The 20,283-nt window shown below is 46.4% G+C and overlaps 1 protein-coding gene across 1 annotated transcript; it reads left to right on the top strand.

Annotated features, from left to right (window-relative positions):
- The first annotated feature begins 16,620 nt into the window (after window positions 1-16,620).
- Window positions 16,621-19,773, top strand: LOC140711191 (protein FAM90A5-like). Its single transcript, XM_073014096.1, has 4 exons — window positions 16,621-16,751; window positions 17,239-17,438; window positions 17,898-18,006; window positions 18,662-19,773. Exons 1-4 carry the CDS (start codon window positions 16,632-16,634, stop codon window positions 19,622-19,624), a joined length of 1,392 nt encoding a protein of 463 aa, XP_072870197.1. The 5' UTR covers window positions 16,621-16,631; the 3' UTR covers window positions 19,625-19,773.
- The last annotated feature ends 510 nt before the right edge of the window (window positions 19,774-20,283 follow it).

Here is a 20,283-nt window from a genome sequence, read left to right as displayed (position 1 = left end):
TAAAGTCCTCTGAAGGAATCTTAGCTTGTCATGAACTTAAAAACAAGCGATCAAAACAAATAAGAGTCACTTGAAATTTATTTCTTTTTAGAAAAATTTCATCCAAAATGTAATGTACTTCAGCGTAGCAGTCAGTGTTTGGAAAACAGTTTACTTGAAAATAGTACTACAAAATTGTGTACATGAATGTTACTAATTTGGTCATAGCCATGCAGGTGGTAGCTGTGTTTTCAGTAGTAACCCATTTACTTTCAAATAATTCAGTCATGGCAAAAAAAAAAAAAAAAAAAAAAAAAAAAGCATTTTCCTTGGTATTGGTAGCAGTGTAAGTCAAAGACCTATTAATAAGTAGAAAGTTATTAAACCAAACTATAATAATGTGCTTGTCATTTTTTTTTTTACAGAAATCATATGATACAGAGACTGTGTGAAAGCAAAGAAGGTAGTCAGTATGGACAGTTGCCAGCCAAATTCCAAAGCTTGATCTGAATGAGAGCATTTCTCCTGGATTAAAGCAATGTGAATGAAGTATTTGTGGAAAAGTCTTTGTACGTCATTCCCTCCTTAATAGGCACATCCTAGCTCACTCAGGATACAAACCATATGGAGAGAAGCAATATAAATGTGAACAGTGTGGGAAACTCTTCGTTTCTGTTCCAGGTGTTAGAAGACACATGATAATGCACAGTGGAAATCCAGGTATACATGTATGATATGTGGGAAAGCTTTTTATTTTCTCAATTCAGTTGAAAGACATCAGAGAACTCATACAGGAGAAAAACTCTGTAAATGTAAACAATGTGGTAAAGCGTTCACTGTTTCCGGTTGTTGTCTAATACATGAACGAACTCACACTAGAGAGAAACCCTACGAATGTAAGGAATGTGGAAAATCATTCAGATTTTCTTGTTCCTTTAAGACGCATGAAAGGACTCACACGGGAGAAAGACCCTATAAATGTACCAAATGTGATAAAGCCTTCAGCTGTTCCACTTCCCTTGGTTACTATGGAGGCATTCATACTGGAGAGAGACCCTATGAATGTAAACAATGTGGCAAAGCCTTTAGTGGTTTGAGTTCCCTTTGTAACCATGGAAGTACTCATACTGGAGAGAAAGCCTATGATTGTAAACCATGTGACAAAGCCTTCAGTCGCCTCAGTTTCCTTCACCTCCATGAAAGAATTCATACTGAAGAAAAACTCTATGAATGTCAGAGATGCGGTAAAGTCTACATTCGTTCCAGTCACCTTACTCGCCATGAAAGAAGTCATGATATAGAGGCTGGGTGTAGTGACTCAGCCTATAATCCCAGCACTTTGGGAGGCCAAGGAGTGTGTATTGCTTGAGCCCAGGAGTTTATAACCAGTTTGGATTAAAACAATGTGAAACAACCTGGGCATCATGGTGAAACCCTGTCTCTACAAAAAATAAAATAATGCCAGGCGCAGTGGCTCACGCCAGCTACTAGGGAGGCTGAGACAAAAGAATGGGGTGAACCTGGGAGGCAGAGCTTGCAGTGAGCCGAGATAGCAGCAGTGCTCTCCAGCCTGGGCAACAGAGCGAGACTCCGTCTCAAAACAAATAAATAAAAATAATTAGCTGTGCATGGTGGCACATTTCAGTTGTCTTAGTTCTTTTTCAAGGACATAAAAGCCAACGGGGGGTTGGAGGAAAGCCCTGTGCATGCGGATCACGAGGTCAGGAGATCGAGACCATCCTGGCCAACATGATGAAACCTCGTCTCTACTAAAAATACAAAAAGTAGCTGGGTGTGGTAGCATATGGTTGTAATCCCAGCTACTCAGGAGGCTGAGGCAGGAGAATCACTTGAACCCAGTTGGCGGAGGTTTCAGTGAGCCAAGATTGTGCCACTGCACTCCAGCCTGGCGACAGAGTGAGACTCCACCTCAAAATCAATCAATAAATAAATTTATTTATTTCAAAATAAATAAATAAATAAAGTAAGAAAATGTGGTAAAACATTTACTCTTTCCGATTCCCTCATAAACATGAAAAGGCTCACACTGCAGAGAAACCTTAAGAATGTAGGAAGTGTGGTCAAGCCTTCAGATGTTCCTGTTTTTGAAGATTTGGGAGGACTCGGAGTGCAGAAAAGCCTTTTGAATTTAAATTTGTGGTAAGGCCTTCAGTTGTGTTAGTTCCATTTGAAGACATCAGCTCATTCCTGAGAAAAACCCTATGAATGTCCAGAATGTGGGAACGTTTCATTTCTCTCATCTCCACTCAAGGACAAATGAAAATGCACACTGTAGCTGGCTGGACCTTGTAAATACAAGAACGTACACAGGATTAAAACTCTAATAGTTTAGAAACTGCAAGAATATTTTCAGTTTTCACATTTACTTGAAAAGTCATGTGAAAACTACCATGGGAAAGAAATTCTGTAAGTGAAGCTTTTCTAATTTGGAAAGCCTGATGCAAATTAATTATCGTGCAGTGTTTGAAAAAAGTGTATGAAATATTACACAAGTTACAAGTATATTGTTTTTATCAGTGGCTCATTCTTAAAGAGCCTTGAGAATGCATTTCACGTTGTTTTGCAGGGAAAGCTTGAGGTGAGAGTGCTGTAAATGCTCTTTAAGCAGTAGTACTTGAGTTTCATAGATAATGATATTAAGTTTGTTGGTAGAATTCTTGTCTATTGATTTGATAATGTGCTGGATTCATGGTTGAATTTGGATGTTTTTCTAATATGCAGGTAAGTTTAATTTTTTTATTTCATTATTATCTTTTTCTGAGATGGAGTCTCACTCTGTTGCCCAGGCTGGAGTGCAGTGGTGCGATCTCGGCTCACTGCAACCTCCACCTCCTGGGTTTAAGCGATTCTCCTGCCTCAGCCTCCCGAGTACCTGGGACTACAAGCGCCCACCACTACGTCCAGCTAATTCTTTGTATTTTTAGTAGAGACAGGGTTTCGCCATGTTGGCTAGGCTGGTCTTGAACTCCCGACCTCATGATTTGCCCGCCTCGGCCTCCCAACGTGCTGGGATTACAGGCATGAACCACCACACCCGGCCAGGTAAGTTTCATTTGTATGTATTGCCTTGTGATAAATGGACCAGTGAATAATGATTGTGAATTGTCGGGATAGTCTTACTAGCCTCATTTGGCAAATTTTGATTATCCCTTTTCCATTATACACATTTCACCTTTCTTCATTAAAGGAAAAACTACTCTTGATGTAAAGATGTTTCTTTTTTGCTAATACTGAGTTGGTATTAATTCATAAGTACATAAAGTTTACCATAGAGTATCATCTCGTGAATTATTTGCATCTGTTGCCCTTTATTCTTTATTATTTCTGTCTGTTATTTGGATCGTTCACTTTGAATGAAGGAGAGAGGACTGTGATAGGACGATACGTTGTAACCAATCTGAGGGAGGAAGCATTCAGTCTCTCAGTCACATATGATAACATTGGGCTTTTCATCGATGTCTTTGGTATTGTAGTAGATCGTATTACACCATTATGGTATGATGGTTTATATATTGTATTTTAGAATATTACAGTCTTCCGAGTCAGTGTCTCATGATTCAGTTCCCTACCAGCCAACAGATAAACCAATCACATACTCCTGTAGGAACAAAGGAACATCTTCGGCCTGGCGCGGTGGCTCGCGCCAGTAATCCCAGCACTTAGGGAGACCGAGGCGGGTGAATCACGAGGTCAGGAGATCGAGACCATCCTGGCTAACACGGTGAAACCCCGACTCTACTAAAAATACAAAAAATTAGCCGTGCGTGGTGGTGGGCGCCTGTAGTCCCAGCTTCTAGCGAGGCTGAGGCAGGAGAAGGGCATGAACCCGGGAGACAGAGCTTGCAGTGAGCCGAGATCACACCACTGTGCTCCAGCAAGGGTGACAGAGCGAGATTCTGTCTCAAAAAAAAAAAAAAAAAAAAAAAAAAAAAAAAAAAAAAAAAAAAAAACATCCTTACGTTTTCAATGCTATACCACTCTCTGCTCCCAAGTTAATCCCTGTTTGGGCCTGTGGGAACTTACACCTTTCTGCTATATGTAATTAATAACTGATGTTTGGTTTATCTGTTTAGTAATAGATGTTATGTTTAACGGTGTTTAACGGTGCCAGTAAACGTAGGGTGCGAATTCCTTCCTCACCAGTGGGGTGCATGAGACGCTATTGAAACAATTGGCAACGCAACACAAATGGAATGGACCAGCCCTCATGCAGGACACCTGCTCAACTTGACCTACCTGCTGTCGGCTGATGGTTCCATAACACATCAGCAGTCTCCTGAGTCAGAACCGTGAGCTGACGATGGGCCTTCCCTTTGTTCTGCACAGTGTTTTGTGGTCTTCAGGTGTTGTCATCTTCTCCCACACTAAAATGCTCTCATCTCCTAGACACGAATGTTTAATTGCACCCCAGCATGACATTTGGCCTGTGCTTAGCAGGCAGTTTGGAGGCCCTGGCTTATTAATGCACAGAAGGGCAGCACATAAGCCGACACTTAAGTCCTAATTAGCAAGAATCAGGCTGTATCTCTGTAGTCCCTGCATCTACTCTGGTCACCATCTCTGTATGCTGAGGGCAGCCATTGAACATTATTAATTATTGCACACTCCAAGACAATAGTTATTATGTAGGCAGAAGTAGTGGCCTTGTTTGTTTCTTGTGCTGCTGTTCCCCTTGCCACTGTCCCCTACACCCTCCTGATGAGGTGTACATCTATGGTGCCTCATGGTTCAGGCACTGATGAGTAAAGAAAATGGGAAGAAAGAGTTTGATATTAGCCCCTACCGAAGCATATGAAGAAGCGTCTCAGCTGCTTGCATTGAAAAATTCCTAGCCAGTGTGTGGGCTTTTCTTATCACTGCTGCTTATCAGCATGTCAAAAGTCGAATCTTCGGACTGCAAGTCTTGCCGGCCTTAGACATAATGGCCTTACTGCATGTGGAGCTAACCCCAGGAAGATGGAGTGGCACTCTCTGGAGGATTAGGTGGTCTCCTCCAATGTGGCTTGATGGGCTCCTGAACTCTTTCTTGTAACCATGCAGAGAGTGTACACTGCCAGCGATCATGTGCCTCAACTCTGTAGATGTAGAAACTCAAAATATTCAAAATATTCTGAGACAGTTTCCATTGAAAGGAAAGAGAAAAGAGGTCAGCTGCCATGCTCTGGTCAAGAGAACTAGTAGATGGCTCACAAGAACACTCTGTTGCTACTGTCTGTGCCTCTGTCACAACAAATATCCTGATCCTTCAGTTTTAAGGGTGCAGGGCCATTTTCCTCCCTTTCTTACTGGTAATTCTCAAGATAACTGTATGATATGCTGGGAAGGCAATATCCTGATATTCAGGTGACATTAGAACAGCTCAGGCTCTGTTAGAGTCCCTGCTAGAAACAGAACGGTCTTTAATGCTTGTGTCCAGCAACCACATCGTGGGAGAAAACCCAAGGTGGGCTGCTTTCTGGGGTCGCTCAGTTGTAGTGTAAGTGAAGGGTTTACAGTCAAAACTCCATCCATCTGCTCTGGGTAGCCTTCCTGATCTTGTGGTAGCGGTTCATATTGAATCCTAGGCTTCTGTTGTCTTTTGTTTGCTATTTGTAAGTAATAAATTCACTTCATGGAATTTATGTATGAATGTGTTTGGTCTCATTGTACTCAGAAAAGTTGGTAGCCATTGCACAGTGAACCCACTTCATAATTGGTGAAAACACCTATGCCCCTCTTGTGCCACAGGAAGAAAGTTAATTCAGACAAACATAAACTTCATGTTCGAAAAACCCTGTAGCACAATTATTACCATGTGGGAGGCCTTTAATAATGGTGATGCTGATTTGAAGAACTCTGAAGGAAGAAATTTATACAAATGGGTTGGGTACACAGGAGTCCCTCCTAATTCAAAGCAACCCTTACTCCCCTCCGTTTAAAAAGAGTGGAGAGGCCAGGCACAGTGGCTCAGGCCTGTAATCCGATCACTCTGGGAGGCCGAGGTGGGCAGATCACAATGTCAGGGGTTCAAGACCAGCCTGACCAACATGGGGAAGCCACATCTCTATTAAAAATACAAAAATTAGCCGGGCGTGGTGGTGGGCACCTGTAATCCCAGTTACTTGGGAGGCTGAGGCAGGAGAATTGCTTGAACCTGGGAGGCGGAGATTTAAGTGAGTCAAGACCACCCCACTGCACTCCAACCTGGGTGACAGGGCAAGACTCCGTCTCAGGAAAAAAAAAAAAAAAAAAAAAGGGTGGATAAGAACTGAAACAGGTTTAAAATTTCACCTAATTGGAAATGCAAAGTTTACAAAAATAATATTTAAAGTAAAAGGTTAAGTGAGTGCTCACTGAATTTTACGCCTCCACAAAGTAGGTTGTGAATTAGCTCCCTCATCTGTTGAAAGCCACCAAAGTTGGGAAGCCTCCGTGTCTGAAATTCACATGTGGCTCAAATAAGAATTATACCTGGGGATACCCCAAAGTTTAAATATGGTATCCCCTGTGATATTATGAGGAATTACTGTACATAAAACAGGTTGTCTTCCTTTAACTCTGAAAATCATATTTTCTTTCCTAAATTCTCCAAAACGCATCGCTCTGCAGTATCCTATAGTGGACATAGGTTTCCTGACCAATGAGCACTAAAAGTGTGTGCGACTCACCTATGTTCTTGTCAAAATGGAAATCCCCAAATCCCACCAGTTAGAATAACATGACAGAATATCAGATTTTTGGAATATATAGGTTTTCTGTAAGGTTATTAGGTATTGATTCCATTTTTAAAATAGATATCAATATATTCGGATTACCTATTTCTCCTATGTTTTAGTATTAGTAGATTGTGTCTTTTAATTCATCCAGTTGGTCTAAGTTACCAAGTTTGTGACTTATGGAGATTGTAATATTCTTTATTATTTTATCATCCATGGGCTCTCTAATGTAAAGGCCTCTTTTAGTTCTTCTATTATTAGGTTGGTGTCAAAGTAATTGTGGTTTTGGACCATGAATTTTAAATTTTTATAACTAGGCTGCAACACATCTTTATTAATCAAAATAGAATCCATTACAATGGACTGGGCACAGTGGCTTAGGCCTGTAATCCCACCACTTTGGGAGGCTGTGGCAGGTGAATCAGGATGTCAGGAGTTTGAGACCAGCCTGACCAACATGGTGAAATACCATCTCTACTAAAAATATAAAAAGTAGCCGGGTGTGGTGGCATGTGCCTGTAATCCCAGCTACTCAAGAGGCTGAGGCAGGAGAATCTCTTGAACCCAGGAGGCAGAGGTTTCAGTGAGCCAAGATTGCACCTTTGCACTCTGGCCTAGGCGACAGAGTGAGACTGTCTTTAAAAAAAAAAAAAAAAAAAAAAAAAAAAAAAAAACCATTACATTGAACACACTTTTGCCAAAGAGAAATAAACTTGTTTATTCCATGCTTTCAGTGTTCGATGAACTCTTGGAAAGCATTTTCTGCATCCTACTGGATGTGTGTTTTCCCTGCAAAAAGTTGTCAAGGTGCTTAAAGAAGTGGTAGTTGGTTGGTGAGAGGTCAGATGAATATGGCAGATGAGGCAAAACTTCATAGCCCAGTTTATTCAACTTTTGAATCCCTGGTTATATGGCATGTGGTCAGGCGTTGTGGAGAACTGGGCCCTTCCTGTTGAGCAGTGCCAGCTCCAGGTGCTGCAGTGTTCCGTGCATCTCATCGAATGGCGTGGCATACTTCTCAGATGTAATGATTTCACCAGGATTCAAAAAGTGTAGTGGATCAGAAGACCGGCAGCTGACCACCAAACAGTGACCATGACCTTTTTTTGGTACAAGTTTGACATCGGGAAGTGATTTGGAGCTTCTTCTCAGTCCAACCAGTGAGCTGGCTGTTGTATGAAATCCACTTTTTGTGGCATGTCACAATCTGATCAAGAAATGGTTCATTGTTGTTTCATAGAATAAGAGAAGATGACACTTCAAAAGGATGATTTTTAAAATATTTGGTCAGCTCATGAGGCACCCACTTATCAAGATTTTTCAGCTTTCCAATCGGCTTCAAATGCCAGATGGCCATAGAATGGTCTACATTCAGTTCTTCACCAACTTCTCATGTAACTGTAAGAGGATCGAATTCAGTGGTTGCTCTCAATTGGTCGTTATCAAATTCTGGTCCAGAGCCTGGGGCTGAGGCTGCCATGACCACCCTGTTCTCTTCCTTCTGGCATCCCCAGGAAGCTCCCAGGACTGAATGATCCCCACAAAATACAGTGGCCAGGATGGGAGGGCTGGAGGTCAACTCCCCCCCGCCCCTACCACCACGACCAAGAGGCCCACATGGAGGTTCGCCCTGAGCTGTGGGTCCCTGTGGGACGCAGGCTCCCATGGAAACTTCAGGGGATGAGCATGGGTCCTCCTGGCTGACAGAGCCTAGTGGGCACTGGGTGTGTGGGGCCTGTGTAGGTAGGTTGGACAGCACTGGGCCTAGCCAGGGAACTGGGGACTGGTGTGGCCAAAGTGGGCAGCAATATGTTGCCAGAACCAAAACTACAGTGCAACCAGCCCAGCTGGTAGGGAGAAGGAGGCCTGCCTAGCAGGACCATCCACCCCTGTCCTGGCCCCAAGCCCAGACTGCCTGCCTGTACTGGACATTGCCTGATCCAGGAGGCCTGGGCATGATGGTCAGGTGGTGTGTCCCTGGGTTCCAGGCCTTGGTGGTCCCTTGGGAGCTGAGCATCCGCTGGGCAGGAGGAGGGCCCGAGGTCCACTGTTTGCATCGGCCCCTGGGGGTGTGCCCCCACCCCAGCTTCTCAGCGCACACGGTGACATGGCCAGGACTCCTCACCTGCTCTGTGGCTCCAGCTCTGAACAGCTCACTGGGTGACTCTGACAGCTTCCTCCCTAAAACTTGGGTCCTCATCTGTGGGAATGGGGTGTCCCAGGCCCCCTGCAGGCAGGAACCCACCCCCAGCTCCTCTGGTGGGCCCTTCTGGGCTTTTTTACCTACTGGCTTGTGAGACCCGGTTGGCCAAACTTGGTGTCCTATTTTTATTTTGGCCTTTTTCTTAGTGTGTGTTTTCTGTAACTACTGCTGTGTAGATCTTCTATATGAGTTTTAGGTAGAGAATCTTGCCCACTCAGAGGTTCCGCACCCCAGAGAGCCTCCACTTCGACCCCCCGGGCTGGTGCTGCCTGTGCTCCGCTTGGTGTGATTGTTGAGTGTGATGGATCCACACGGCTGCTCGACCCTGCATCTCCTTCCTTCTTGTTGCTGAGGCCAGTTCTGTTCTCTCTTTCTCCACCTGAACTGCACTTGAAGCCAAGGTGAAGGATGAGAAGTGGTTGCTAAGAAGGACCTTCCTGCAGTGAATCCACTGTGAGGAGGCTGCACTGGCCCAGCCTGTCCGTTCCTTCTCTAAGGTCATTCCAGAGGTCGGCCAGGGACAGCCTGTCCCTGCCTGCTCTTGTGGCCCGTGAATCAAGAATGGATTTTACATTTCCAAAAGGTTGAACAAATAAAAAACTAACACTTCATGACACTGAGAACCTTCTATGTCCATAAGTAAAGTTTGATGGGGGGTGCAGTCATGCCCATCTCTTCACAGGCCACCTGCAGAAGGCTGCTGTCGTGCAGCTATGGCAGAGTTGCATCCTTGAGGCAAAGATCAGTTGGCAAAGCTGAAAATACTGACTCCTGGCTCTTTAGGGAAACAGTTTCCAGTCCCTGGTTTAAGGGCTGTGTGGCAGAACCCCAGGATCTTGGTCAGCTTGTTCCTCACTTAGCGCCTGCTGTGGCCTTCGCTAGTATGTCTGCAAAGTTTGCGTGCTACGGGGCCTGTCATGGGGTGTTGAGCTCTGTCGTGCTAGATTTCAGGGTATCTGACTCATGGTCATCTGTCTCACCAACAGAGACCCTGTGGCCAGATTCAAACTAGCAGGAACAGTTGGTCTTTGGCAGCAGGGATACCTTCGAGCTGAGCTGCCACCCACCCTGAGGTGGTCCCATGACACCCACTGTCTCAGTCAAGGTTGGGGCAGAACTGGTGTCCTGAAGTGCCCTGCGATGTGGATCATAATAGCCAGGGGGGAGAGGGGGTTGCTATTACTCCCCATATCGCGGGGAGTGTCTCACGCCCTGCGATGTGGATCGTAATAGCCAATTACTCCCCCCTGCAATGTGTGTCCATTATTAGCAGTGTCTTTTGTTCAGGATATTAGGAGCAATTTCCCATGTTGTGTGTAAACAGCCTGCGATCGGAGAACGAATACCATCCTCTGCACCTCCGGATATTAGGAACCATATCACACAATGGGTGTACACTTTTTGGGACATTTGGGTTAATGTCATCCTGTGTTTCCCTGAATATTCGGAGAAATATCACAAGGCGGCTGTACACCCACTACTGTCTTGGCAGGAACATCATACTTTACCTACTGGAAATTAGGAGCAATATCACAGACTGGGTGCCAAGCCACTGTCATATTGGAAGTAATATCATGCTTTCCCCCACAAGTTATGAGGAACAATATCACAGGGGGTTGTGTACCTTCTCCAGTAGTGGGAGTAGTATCATCATCTCTTCCTTTAGATGACAAGAACAATATCACAGGGTGGGTGTACAATCCGTGTGTTTTTGGAAGCAATGTCATTCTCTCTTCTTCTAGGTTTTATGACTCATATCACAGGTGGGGTGTACACCCCTTGTTATATTGGATGGAATCTCATCCTCTTTCCACATGTATCTTTAGAACAATATCCCATGGGGGCTGTCCATCCCTTCAATATTGGTACTAATACCATCTTCTCCTTTCCTAGATATGAGAAACAATATCACAGGAGGGGTGTACACCCCTTGCAATATTGGTAGTAATGTCACCAATCCCCTGTGGTTATTAAGGAAAAAATCCCAGGGTGGCTCTACGGTTCCTACTTTATTGGGAGTAATATCATCCTCTCACCCCCTGGATAAGAGGAACCATATCACTGAAGAGGCGTCCACCCCCTTCGATATTGTCAGCCATGTCATCTTCTTCCCGCCTGGATATTAGGAATGATACCCTGGGGTTGGGGGCGGTGTACACCCACTGCAATATCGAAAGTAAAATCAGCCTCTTTCCCGCTAGATATTAGGAACTACATCACAGGTGTGTGTGCACCTTCTGGGATATTGGGAGTACTATCAGCCTCCATGCCGCAGCGTATTAGGAGCAATATACAGGGGACAGGGTGGTTACACCCCCTGCGATATTGAGAGCAATATTCTTCTCTTTCCCCTGTACATTAGGAACTACATCACAGGGGTCTGTACGCCTTCTGTGATATTGGGATTAATGTTATCCTCTCCCCCACTGAATGTCAAAAACAGTATCACAGAAGGGTGTACACCCGTTGCGATATGGCCAGTAACATCATCGTCTCTATCTTTGGATACTAGGAACAACATCTAAGAGGGTGTGTACACTCCCCTGCGATATTGGGCATAATGTTATCCTCTCTTCCCCTGGATATCAGAAACGATATCCCTGGCGGACAGAGGTGGAGTACATTAAGAACAATATCACCGGGTGAATGTACACCCCCTGCGATATTGGGTGTATTGTCATCCTCTCTTGCCTAGGATATTAAAAACAATTACAGAGGAGGGGTGTACAGCCACAGCCCCTGCGTTATTGGGAGTAATAACATCTTCTCCACCTCTCGATATAAGGAACAATATCCCAAGGTGGATGTACATCCCCTGCGATATTGGGTGTAATGTCATCGTCTCCCAAAGTGGATATTGAACATAGTGTCACAGGGGGTTGTACATCTTCTTCGATATTGGGAGTAATATCATCCTCTCCCCTCAGGACTGTAGGCAAAATATTGAAGGGGTTTTACAACTCGTGCGATATGGGCAGTAATATCATCCTCTCCTCACCTAGATATTAGGAACTATATTACAGGTGGTAGTACACTTCTTGTGATATTGAGAGTCATATCAACCTCTCCCACTCAGGATATAAGGAACAAAATGACCGAAGGGATGGACACCCACTGCGATAGTTTCAATAATGTCATCCTCTACCCCCTGACTATTAGAAATAATATCATAGAGGGATGTACACTTTCTTCGATATTGGGAGTAATATCATCCTCTCCCTGTCGGATATCAGGAACAAGTCTGTTAATTATTAATATTAATAAATATAATAAAAATTGATAGCAATCATCAATATTAATAATCACAAAAAAGATAGTATAAATTAATACTGGTAAAAAATGTTAAAGATTAGTATAACAATTAATCATAATATCACTATTAATAAAATAATGATATCAGCAATTAATGTTACTTAAATCAATACTAAGTGATGTTGGTAATAAAATAATTATTAATATTAAGAACTAATAATATTGTTAAATGACATTAATATTACTAATTATTTTCAAGAGTACATAATCATATATTTAAAATAATTATTCATAGTTAATAATGGTATTCTATTAATTGTGTCATTGATAATTATTAAAATCGACCATAGATGTTTAATAATCATATTATTACTCCTAATACCGCAGGGGGTGTACACCTACCTGTGATGTTGTTCCTAATATCAAGGGACGGAGAGCATGATTTTAGTTTTAATATCGCAGTAGGTGTTAACTCACCCTGTGCAGTGATGCTAATATCTAGGGGGTAGAGTATGACATGACTCCCAACATAGCAATGGATGGACAGCCACCCAGTGATATTGCTCCTAATATTCACGGAAGAAGCGTATAGTATCTCTCCCAATATCGCAGGGAGGGTACAACTCATCTGTGATATAGTTCCTAGTATCCAGAGGGGGAAAGGATGATAATAATTCCAGTATCGCAGGCTGTGTTCACCTGCCCTGTGATATTGTTATTTATATCATAGAAGGGAGAGGATGATATTACTCCCCGTAGAGCAGGAGGCATACACCCAGTCTGGGATATTGTTCCTAATATCCATGGGGGGGAGAGGCTAATGATACTTCCAATATGACAGGGGGTATACATCCACCCTGTGATACTCTTCTTAATATTCCTAGGCCGAGAGGTTGATATTACTCCCAGTATCACAGACACTGTACATCCCCGTGTGATATTCCTCCTGATATCCGGAACAGGAGAAGATGGTTTTAATCCCCATATCGAAGGAGGTGAACACCCACTCTGTGATATCTTTCCTAATATGCAGGGGGAGAGAGGACAATATTATTCCCAATATTGCAGAAGATGTACACATGCCCCTGTGATATTATCCTTAATAATCCAAGGCACAGAAGATAACGTTACTCCCAATATCGCAGAAGGTGTACACCCCCCAGTGATGTTGTTTCCATGATCCAGGAGGGAAGAGGATATTACTTTCAATATCGCAGGGTGTGTACACGCCCCTGGTGATACTGTTCCCAATTTCCACCCAGGAGAGGATGATACTACTCCGAATATCGCAGGGATTAAAAACACGGGGGTGTACAGTGTCTGTGATACTAGGAGTAATATCAACCTCTCAGCCTTGGAATATAAAGAATATCACAGGGTGGATGTACACCCCCTGCCACATTGGGAGTAATATCCTCTCCCTTCGAAGATATTAATAACAATGTCACAGGGCCGGTGAACACAGCCTATGACAGTGGAATTATTATCATCCTCTCCTCCTCTGGATATTAGAAATCATAACACAGAAGACCTGTACCCTCCCTGCGATATTGGGACTAATATCATACTCATCTTCCGTGAATATTAGGAGCCATATCACTGGGTGGCTGTCTATTCATTGCTATGTTGGGAGTCATGTCATACTCTACCACACTGGATATTAGGATTTGTGTCACAGGGTGAGTGTGCGCTTATTGCGATATTAAAACTAAAACCATGCTCTCCCTCCCTGGATATTAGGAATGACATCACAGGTAGGTGTACACACCTTGTGGTATTAGGAGTAATAATATGATTTATTATTAAACACTAATGACCAATTTTAATAATTATCCATGACACTATTAATCTGGGAAGTAAACTCCCAGATTTGGGATGTACTTCAGAGGTAGAATATTCATCCCGTCTTCTTTCCAGATGCCTGAGCACAGGGCCTTTCCATGCTTCTCCCCCGATCCTAAGAGTAGCTGAGGTCGAGACTCACTGAAAGCTCTAGGTAAAGATATCCCACCATGCACAGGCTATCTCCGTTCTCTGACCTGGGAATAACTCTGACAGGATTCCACATCTAGGAGGCCTGGGAACTGAGTGGGATTTTCTGAGCAACGCCAAATGGCTGCTCCCTTTCCGCCGCCGTTGAGGGTCGCTACCCTGGTTATCCAGATCACCTAGAAACTATCAGTATCCAGAATCAACAAGATCAACTCTCTGCTCCTCTGACAGCAGAAGGAGCATGACCAAAATGAACCAAAGAGCATGGCAGGAAACGATGTGACTGGAAAGCTCAGAGAACAGCCACAGGGGGATGTAAGCAGGCGTTCCCACCTGAATCATGAATAATTAATGAAGCGCAAATCCAGGGGAAATCGAGTTTCAGCAGGTGCAACTCATCCAACAGAAGATCGTCAGAGGGCCAACAACATTCAGCAACTGAGAGTCGGGTGTAGTGTCAAGTGGGACGCGACTGGTTCCAAAGATCTAGAAGACCATGGGGTCACTTGGACCAAGTGAGAAAATGCCCCCAGTGTGCTGGTTCACCATTCCGACTCCTGCCTGTCTCTTCCCGTCCAGGGAACTTGGACCCTAACTCGTGCAGGTGCAGATGACGAAGGGCAGAAGGAGGGGACGTGGCACCCAAGTTCCCCGACAAGAGAGTTCCACAGAAAGTCCACTGGGTCTTCACAAATCCAGAGAAATGGCAATGGGACCCAAGGAAATAGAGCCCCACCAGTGTCCTGGAGACTCTTCAGGCATAATGCCTGGAGCCGCAGGAGGAGCTGAAAAAGGAGCCAGGCACCGAAGGACAAAGCGGTGTTGACTTTCTTCATCTGGGTTTCCCAGTGCAGTCCAATTCACAGTGGTTTCCAAGGGCCTCCTGGAGGAGAAAACACGTGAGGGTGTGGTCAGGGTTTTCTGCTGACGCACTTACTGTGGGGAAGAAGGAGAAGCTCTGAAGATGGATAACGACCGAGATTGCATGTCAAGGTGCATCTCCTTGGTGACACTGAGGCCTACGTTGAAATAGAGTAAATATGGTCCAATTACACTGTGTCTATTTTAGCACCTTGTTTAAAAAAAAAAAAAAAAAAAAAAGATGTAAAACCAGACAGGGGTACTTGCACCAGTGCTACATACCTGACGGGAAACATCTATTCTTCAAAGCTTGCAGCTGTACAGGTAGGTTTTAGAATGTCTGTCCATAGTGAACATCGTCTTAGAGTGGGCTGGGCAAATAGACCTTTCCAGGTCATGTAATTGGATTAAGTTGATTAGGTTAGGGTCCGTTTCACGTCAGGGGTCCAGAGGCAGTATAAAAGGCAACCTGGAAAGCAAAGGTCCCTCTCTGCCCCTTCCTCCGGCTTCCTGAAGGCTGCACCGCTTCCAGCAGGGCTGCTCCAGCACCTGCCCATCTGAGCGCCAGCGCACCTGTCCATCTGAGCGCCAGCCGAGGAAAGAAAGTAGACCTGTAATTTCAGGTTAGTTTCCCTGAACGACTGGTTGTTTCACGTAATCCCTGAGGGGTTGGGGGAAAAGAGACAAAGGAGAGTGAAAGAAACAGATCACACTGGGGCTCGCTGATGCGGTAGGATGTGTTCTCCTTACCCGTAATTCTTGGAACAGAAAGCGAGAAAACATTTCCATCTCCGTGCCTGGGAGAAGAGCCAGATGGAAATGCAAAAAGAAATTTATTCCAGCATGCTGAATTGGTGGGTAAATGGAAAAAGAACTTTGGAAAAGGGGTGGTTTGCCCTTTAGCCATGTAAAAAATTCATATGCTACTTGTTCAGCGTTTGTTTAGATGAATTCGTATGGCGTGTGTAAAATACCAGAAAAATAAATAAAGAGGGGCTGGAGCTAAAGCCAAAAAGACAGAGCAGGAAAGACCATCACCTGCTAGTGTGGTAGAGAGGGAGATAACTTCTCTCGATGAATTTGTGTTTGGAAGTTGCCTAATGAAACGGCAAGAGTAGCGATTTGAGTTCTGATAGGAAGCATCCCTTATCCCTGACTTCAAGCAGACCTGCCAAGGGGTGACATCGGCCATGCCCTGTAGCTTCTATTCTTTTGTCCCTCAGGGGAGAGAGAATCATTGTGTCTTCTACTGGAGTGAGTGGTGATAGACCTAAGTCCAGTCTCCAGAATCAGTTGTTTGGTTGCGATTGAAATCTCAACTCCAACTCCACATACCTAGGCTGTGGGCCATGTGGCAGGCGAAGTTTACTCTTGTACCAGGTAGTCACGGCAGAGGAACACACAATATCTGAGGATGCACACACCACATTGTGATCCACAGATTTGACCGACGGGTGGTGAGGTCTCCTCATGACCACACTGTCATGGAATTAGCTGAGGGTTTCTTGTGGGTGTGTGAATATCCAATGTGCCTAACCATCGCTTTGTGTGTGTTTGTGTGTGATTCAGGTGACCCAACCATCAACCCCTGAAAAAGGCGGCCATAAAATGCCCAGGAGACGAAGAAGATGGCACGTCGTGACCCCAAAAGTGGGACAAACAGACTCGTGAGAGCCCAGACCCTCCAGAAGCAGCAGAGGGCCCCAGCTGGGCCAAGGGCTCCCCCACCCGATGAAGAGGATCCCAGGGTATGTCTAGCCTTGGAATCTTTTGGGTATCGAGGGGGGAGGAGGGGGCGAGTGTCACACGGTCCTCAGAGACTGGGTTGGATTCCAAAGAGTTCTGCCGGCACCACCCGGGTTGCTTTTCCCATCCAAAGTGGGCCTGGCTTAGGACCTCCTCCCCGGCCCGACAGGTCCCTGGAGAGACTCTTGGGAGCAACCTCCCTTTCCACTCAGAATCCTGTGTAGCCAGGTTGGGCTGTGTTGTGGACATCGGGTTCACGATCGTCCCCGCTAGAACCCTGAGTCCTTCCTTTCAGAGTTCCTCCGTCACATGGGCTGTGGGAGGGAACATCGTAACCGAACCCTCCCGCCACTTAAGGGCCCCCATGCTGGTGTCCCCGCTTTGGAATCCTCACTCAGTTCTGAATTCACAATCCGTCTCAATGTTGACATTGGATCACTGCCTGTGGCTTCAGCTCATTCACTGACATCACTTCCTTTCCACCCACAGGTCAAGTGCAAAAACTGCGGGGCCTTTGGCCACACGGCCAGAAGTACCAGGTGCCCCATGAAGTGCTGGAACGGAGCCCTGGTTCCCCAGACCTTTGGGAGAAAGGAAGGGAAGGAAAACCGGAAACCATGGAAGCCCCAGGTTCGAAGGAACTCTGGACCCTTGAACAAGGAAAAGGGAGAGAAGGAAGAGAGACCAAGGTGAGCAGTGGGAGGGGTTTTCACCACCCTTAGGGTACTGCCACCTAAGGACACAGTGTCTCTACACCCGCACACCGTGTGCCTTTCCGTCTCTGGGACAGGGAAGGAACGCTGCAGAGAAACAGACCAGAGCTCCGTGTCCTCCCGGGTTCCCCATCCGGGAGCTCCTTTGGCTCTGGGAGATTCAGGGACGGTGGAGACGCGGGGGCGCTTCGTGCAGGTTCCCCATGACAGGGGGAAAAGCAACGGAATCCAAATGACAGTCCTTACTTGGGAAGCCTAGAGGGCCACCAGCAGGATGGGAAGGTTGGCACATGAGGGAAGGTGCAGAGGCGGAAAGGGCACAAAAGTTCCATTTATGTATCACAAAACACAGAACGGGACTGGGCCCCAGACAGGGTTCTCCCTGTCTCCTGGGGAGAACCAGGGGGCAGGGCCTGAACTTTTTCTCTTCTGCAGGCAACAAGACCTGCAGAGGAAGGCTCTCCTCCAGATCTTTTCCGGGACACCTCCGGAGAAGCTGCCGCCAAATCGAAAAGAATCCATGGAATCTTGTGATTATCTGAGGGTGAGTGTCACCCTGGGCCCCTGGTCTTTTTCTCCTCTAGGTCACACTGGTTGATTTCCTTTCAGGTTCCCGTGTGTGTGAGGGGATCGGGGAACCCTTCTTCCTGCCTTCTTGGGGTCAGGGACTCCATGATCCTTCCAGGTCCATTTGATTCCAGATGAAGGCATCTGAAGATGCCGTATTTCCTGTTGCTTTCTCTCTGTGCAATGATGGCAAGCCTGCCAACAACGTCTTCCTAGCGGCGTGAGGAAATTAGTCCCTCAGGGGCCCCAAACATGGAGGCGGCTCACCCCAGGAACATGCATGTTTTCAGAAAAGACGTCCTGGGAACCCTTGAGCCACCGACCTGCCTTCAGAAGGGCATTAGTCCGTCCCACTTCATGGAAGGCTGAGTGGAGGCACTTTGATCCAGTGAATGCCCAAGACACAGTCTTTAGAAAAATGGTATTCTCAGATCATAGCTCGAGAGTGCATTTTTCATGGGTCTTGCCCCGATCAGCACTCACCTTGAGGATCTGTCCCTACTTCCAAGGACCGCCTGTCCTTACCGTATTAAGAATTTCCTGCTGTGTACACCTTGTCTTTGGATGTGGTTGATTTCCATGTTGGCTCGATGCCGAGGAACTTCTAACGTGTGTGGTCTCCTTTCTTTCAGGTTGCAAACAGGCCAATGCCGGTCCAAACAACTAATAAGAGGCCACGCGTGGACCGTGCCCAAACTGATGGCTCAGCTACCAAAATGTCTGACACGGTATCCATCTTGGCTTCACTGTCTCCCCTCAGAAAAGCCAGTCTGAGCTCCTCGTCAAGTCTCCGACCAAAGGAACGACAGACAGGGGCTGTGGCCGACATCCCTCAGCCTGGAGTCAGGCAGCAGGGCCCGGAGCCTCTCGTCGTGAGGAAGCCGACACACAGCAGGCCTCAGGGTGGCCGCCGAGAAGTTCCCCAGGCTGCCTCCAAGCCCCACGGCCTGATCCGGGTCATCAGCCCCCAGGCACAAGACAAACGTCCTGCGGTGACCTCACAGCCCTGCCCACCAGCCGACACACACAGCTTGGGCCTCGGCTCCAATCTCAGTTTCAGGCCAGGAGCCAAGAGACCTGCCCAGGCTCCGACTCAGGCTTGCCTGAACTTCCCCAAGAAACCGAGAATGAGTCCCTTCCAGATGCCCGAAAATGCCATCCAGGGAGGTGAGCTGGGGGCCCCGGAGCTTCTCCAACCTCCGCCAGCTGCAACCGAACTCAGACCGAGTCCATCGCCCCAGATGAGCAGGAGGACACCCGCCCAGGTGCCCAGCAGCGACCGGCAGCCTCCGCACAGCAGACCTTGCCTGCCTACTGCCCAGGCCTGCACCACGTCCCATCAGCCAGCGGCCAGCCACGATGGGGCCCAGCCTCTCAGAATGCTCTTCCGGAGACTGGAAAACGGATGGTGGACCTCCAGCCTCCTGACAGCTCCCTCGTTTCCCTCTCCTGAGAAGCCGGAAGCCTTCCTCGTTCACAGCCGTCATGTCTCAGAGAAGTCTGAGGCTCCCTGTGTTCCTGTCCCCCTGAGTGTCCTCTATGAGGACCTTCAGGTTTCCTCCTCCTCAGAGGACAGCGATTCTGACCTGGAGTGAGACTACAGGTAGCCAGGGCTCCATTGCATCCAGCTCCCGTGATTTGGAGGGGTCTGTGGGACTGAGGAGCACAGAGCAGAGAGCAGACTGTGTGTGGTGACTCCCAAGCGCCCCAGCAGTGGTGCTTCTGGGGTTGTTGGAGCCCAGACCAGGCAGGGACCAGATGCAGAGACTCTGCCTCATCAAATTCTGGTGAGGGACATTGTAGTTCACCGGGCTCTCTGGAAACCCGCCACCAGAAGCTTCTGTGTCAGTGATTCGTTGCCTCAGAAACTGCGCGGGATTCAGACTTCCGCTGTGATGTCAGTAGGAAACTGGGGAATGACTGTGTGTTTGCTCTCTAGATGACTGAATCAGGGAACAGTTAGGGAACCCTGAGAGATACAGGCCTTCAGCTGTGCCCCGCCCTGACAGCAGTGTTTTGGACGCTGTGAAGCGTTCTGCGCAGTGCGTTCTTGGGGTGTTTCCTCAGCCTCGAAAATTGGGCTCTGGAATGCCATTGGAAATAGGTGTGTTTAATTTGTTTTGAAGTGAATAAAATTCTCAAAAAGATGACGTACTCTCTTTTGACTTTCATTCCGTGTTTGTGTGTAACTGACTTTCCAAGGGCTTGAAAATTTCTTGACTTGTCAGCAATCCAAGTCATTATGTCTCCGAAA

This window comes from Chlorocebus sabaeus, unplaced genomic scaffold, assembly GCF_047675955.1.
Source record: "Chlorocebus sabaeus isolate Y175 unplaced genomic scaffold, mChlSab1.0.hap1 unalloc_scaffold_256, whole genome shotgun sequence".
NCBI lineage: Eukaryota > Metazoa > Chordata > Mammalia > Primates > Cercopithecidae > Chlorocebus > Chlorocebus sabaeus.
Note: the sequence above shows the minus strand (reverse complement) of the source record. Positions and strands in the feature narration are given on the sequence as shown.

Bases quoted from the DNA above. Each gene is read 5' to 3' on its own strand.
- LOC140711191 (XM_073014096.1), top strand. From the start codon at position 16,632: ATGGCACGTCGTGACCCCAAAAGTGGGACAAACAGACTCGTGAGAGCC. The intron at 16,752-17,238 runs GTATGTCTAGCC...TTCCACCCACAG, and splicing joins CCGATGAAGAGGATCCCAGG to GTCAAGTGCAAAAACTGCGG. The intron at 17,439-17,897 runs GTGAGCAGTGGG...TCTCTTCTGCAG, and splicing joins GAGAAGGAAGAGAGACCAAG to GCAACAAGACCTGCAGAGGA.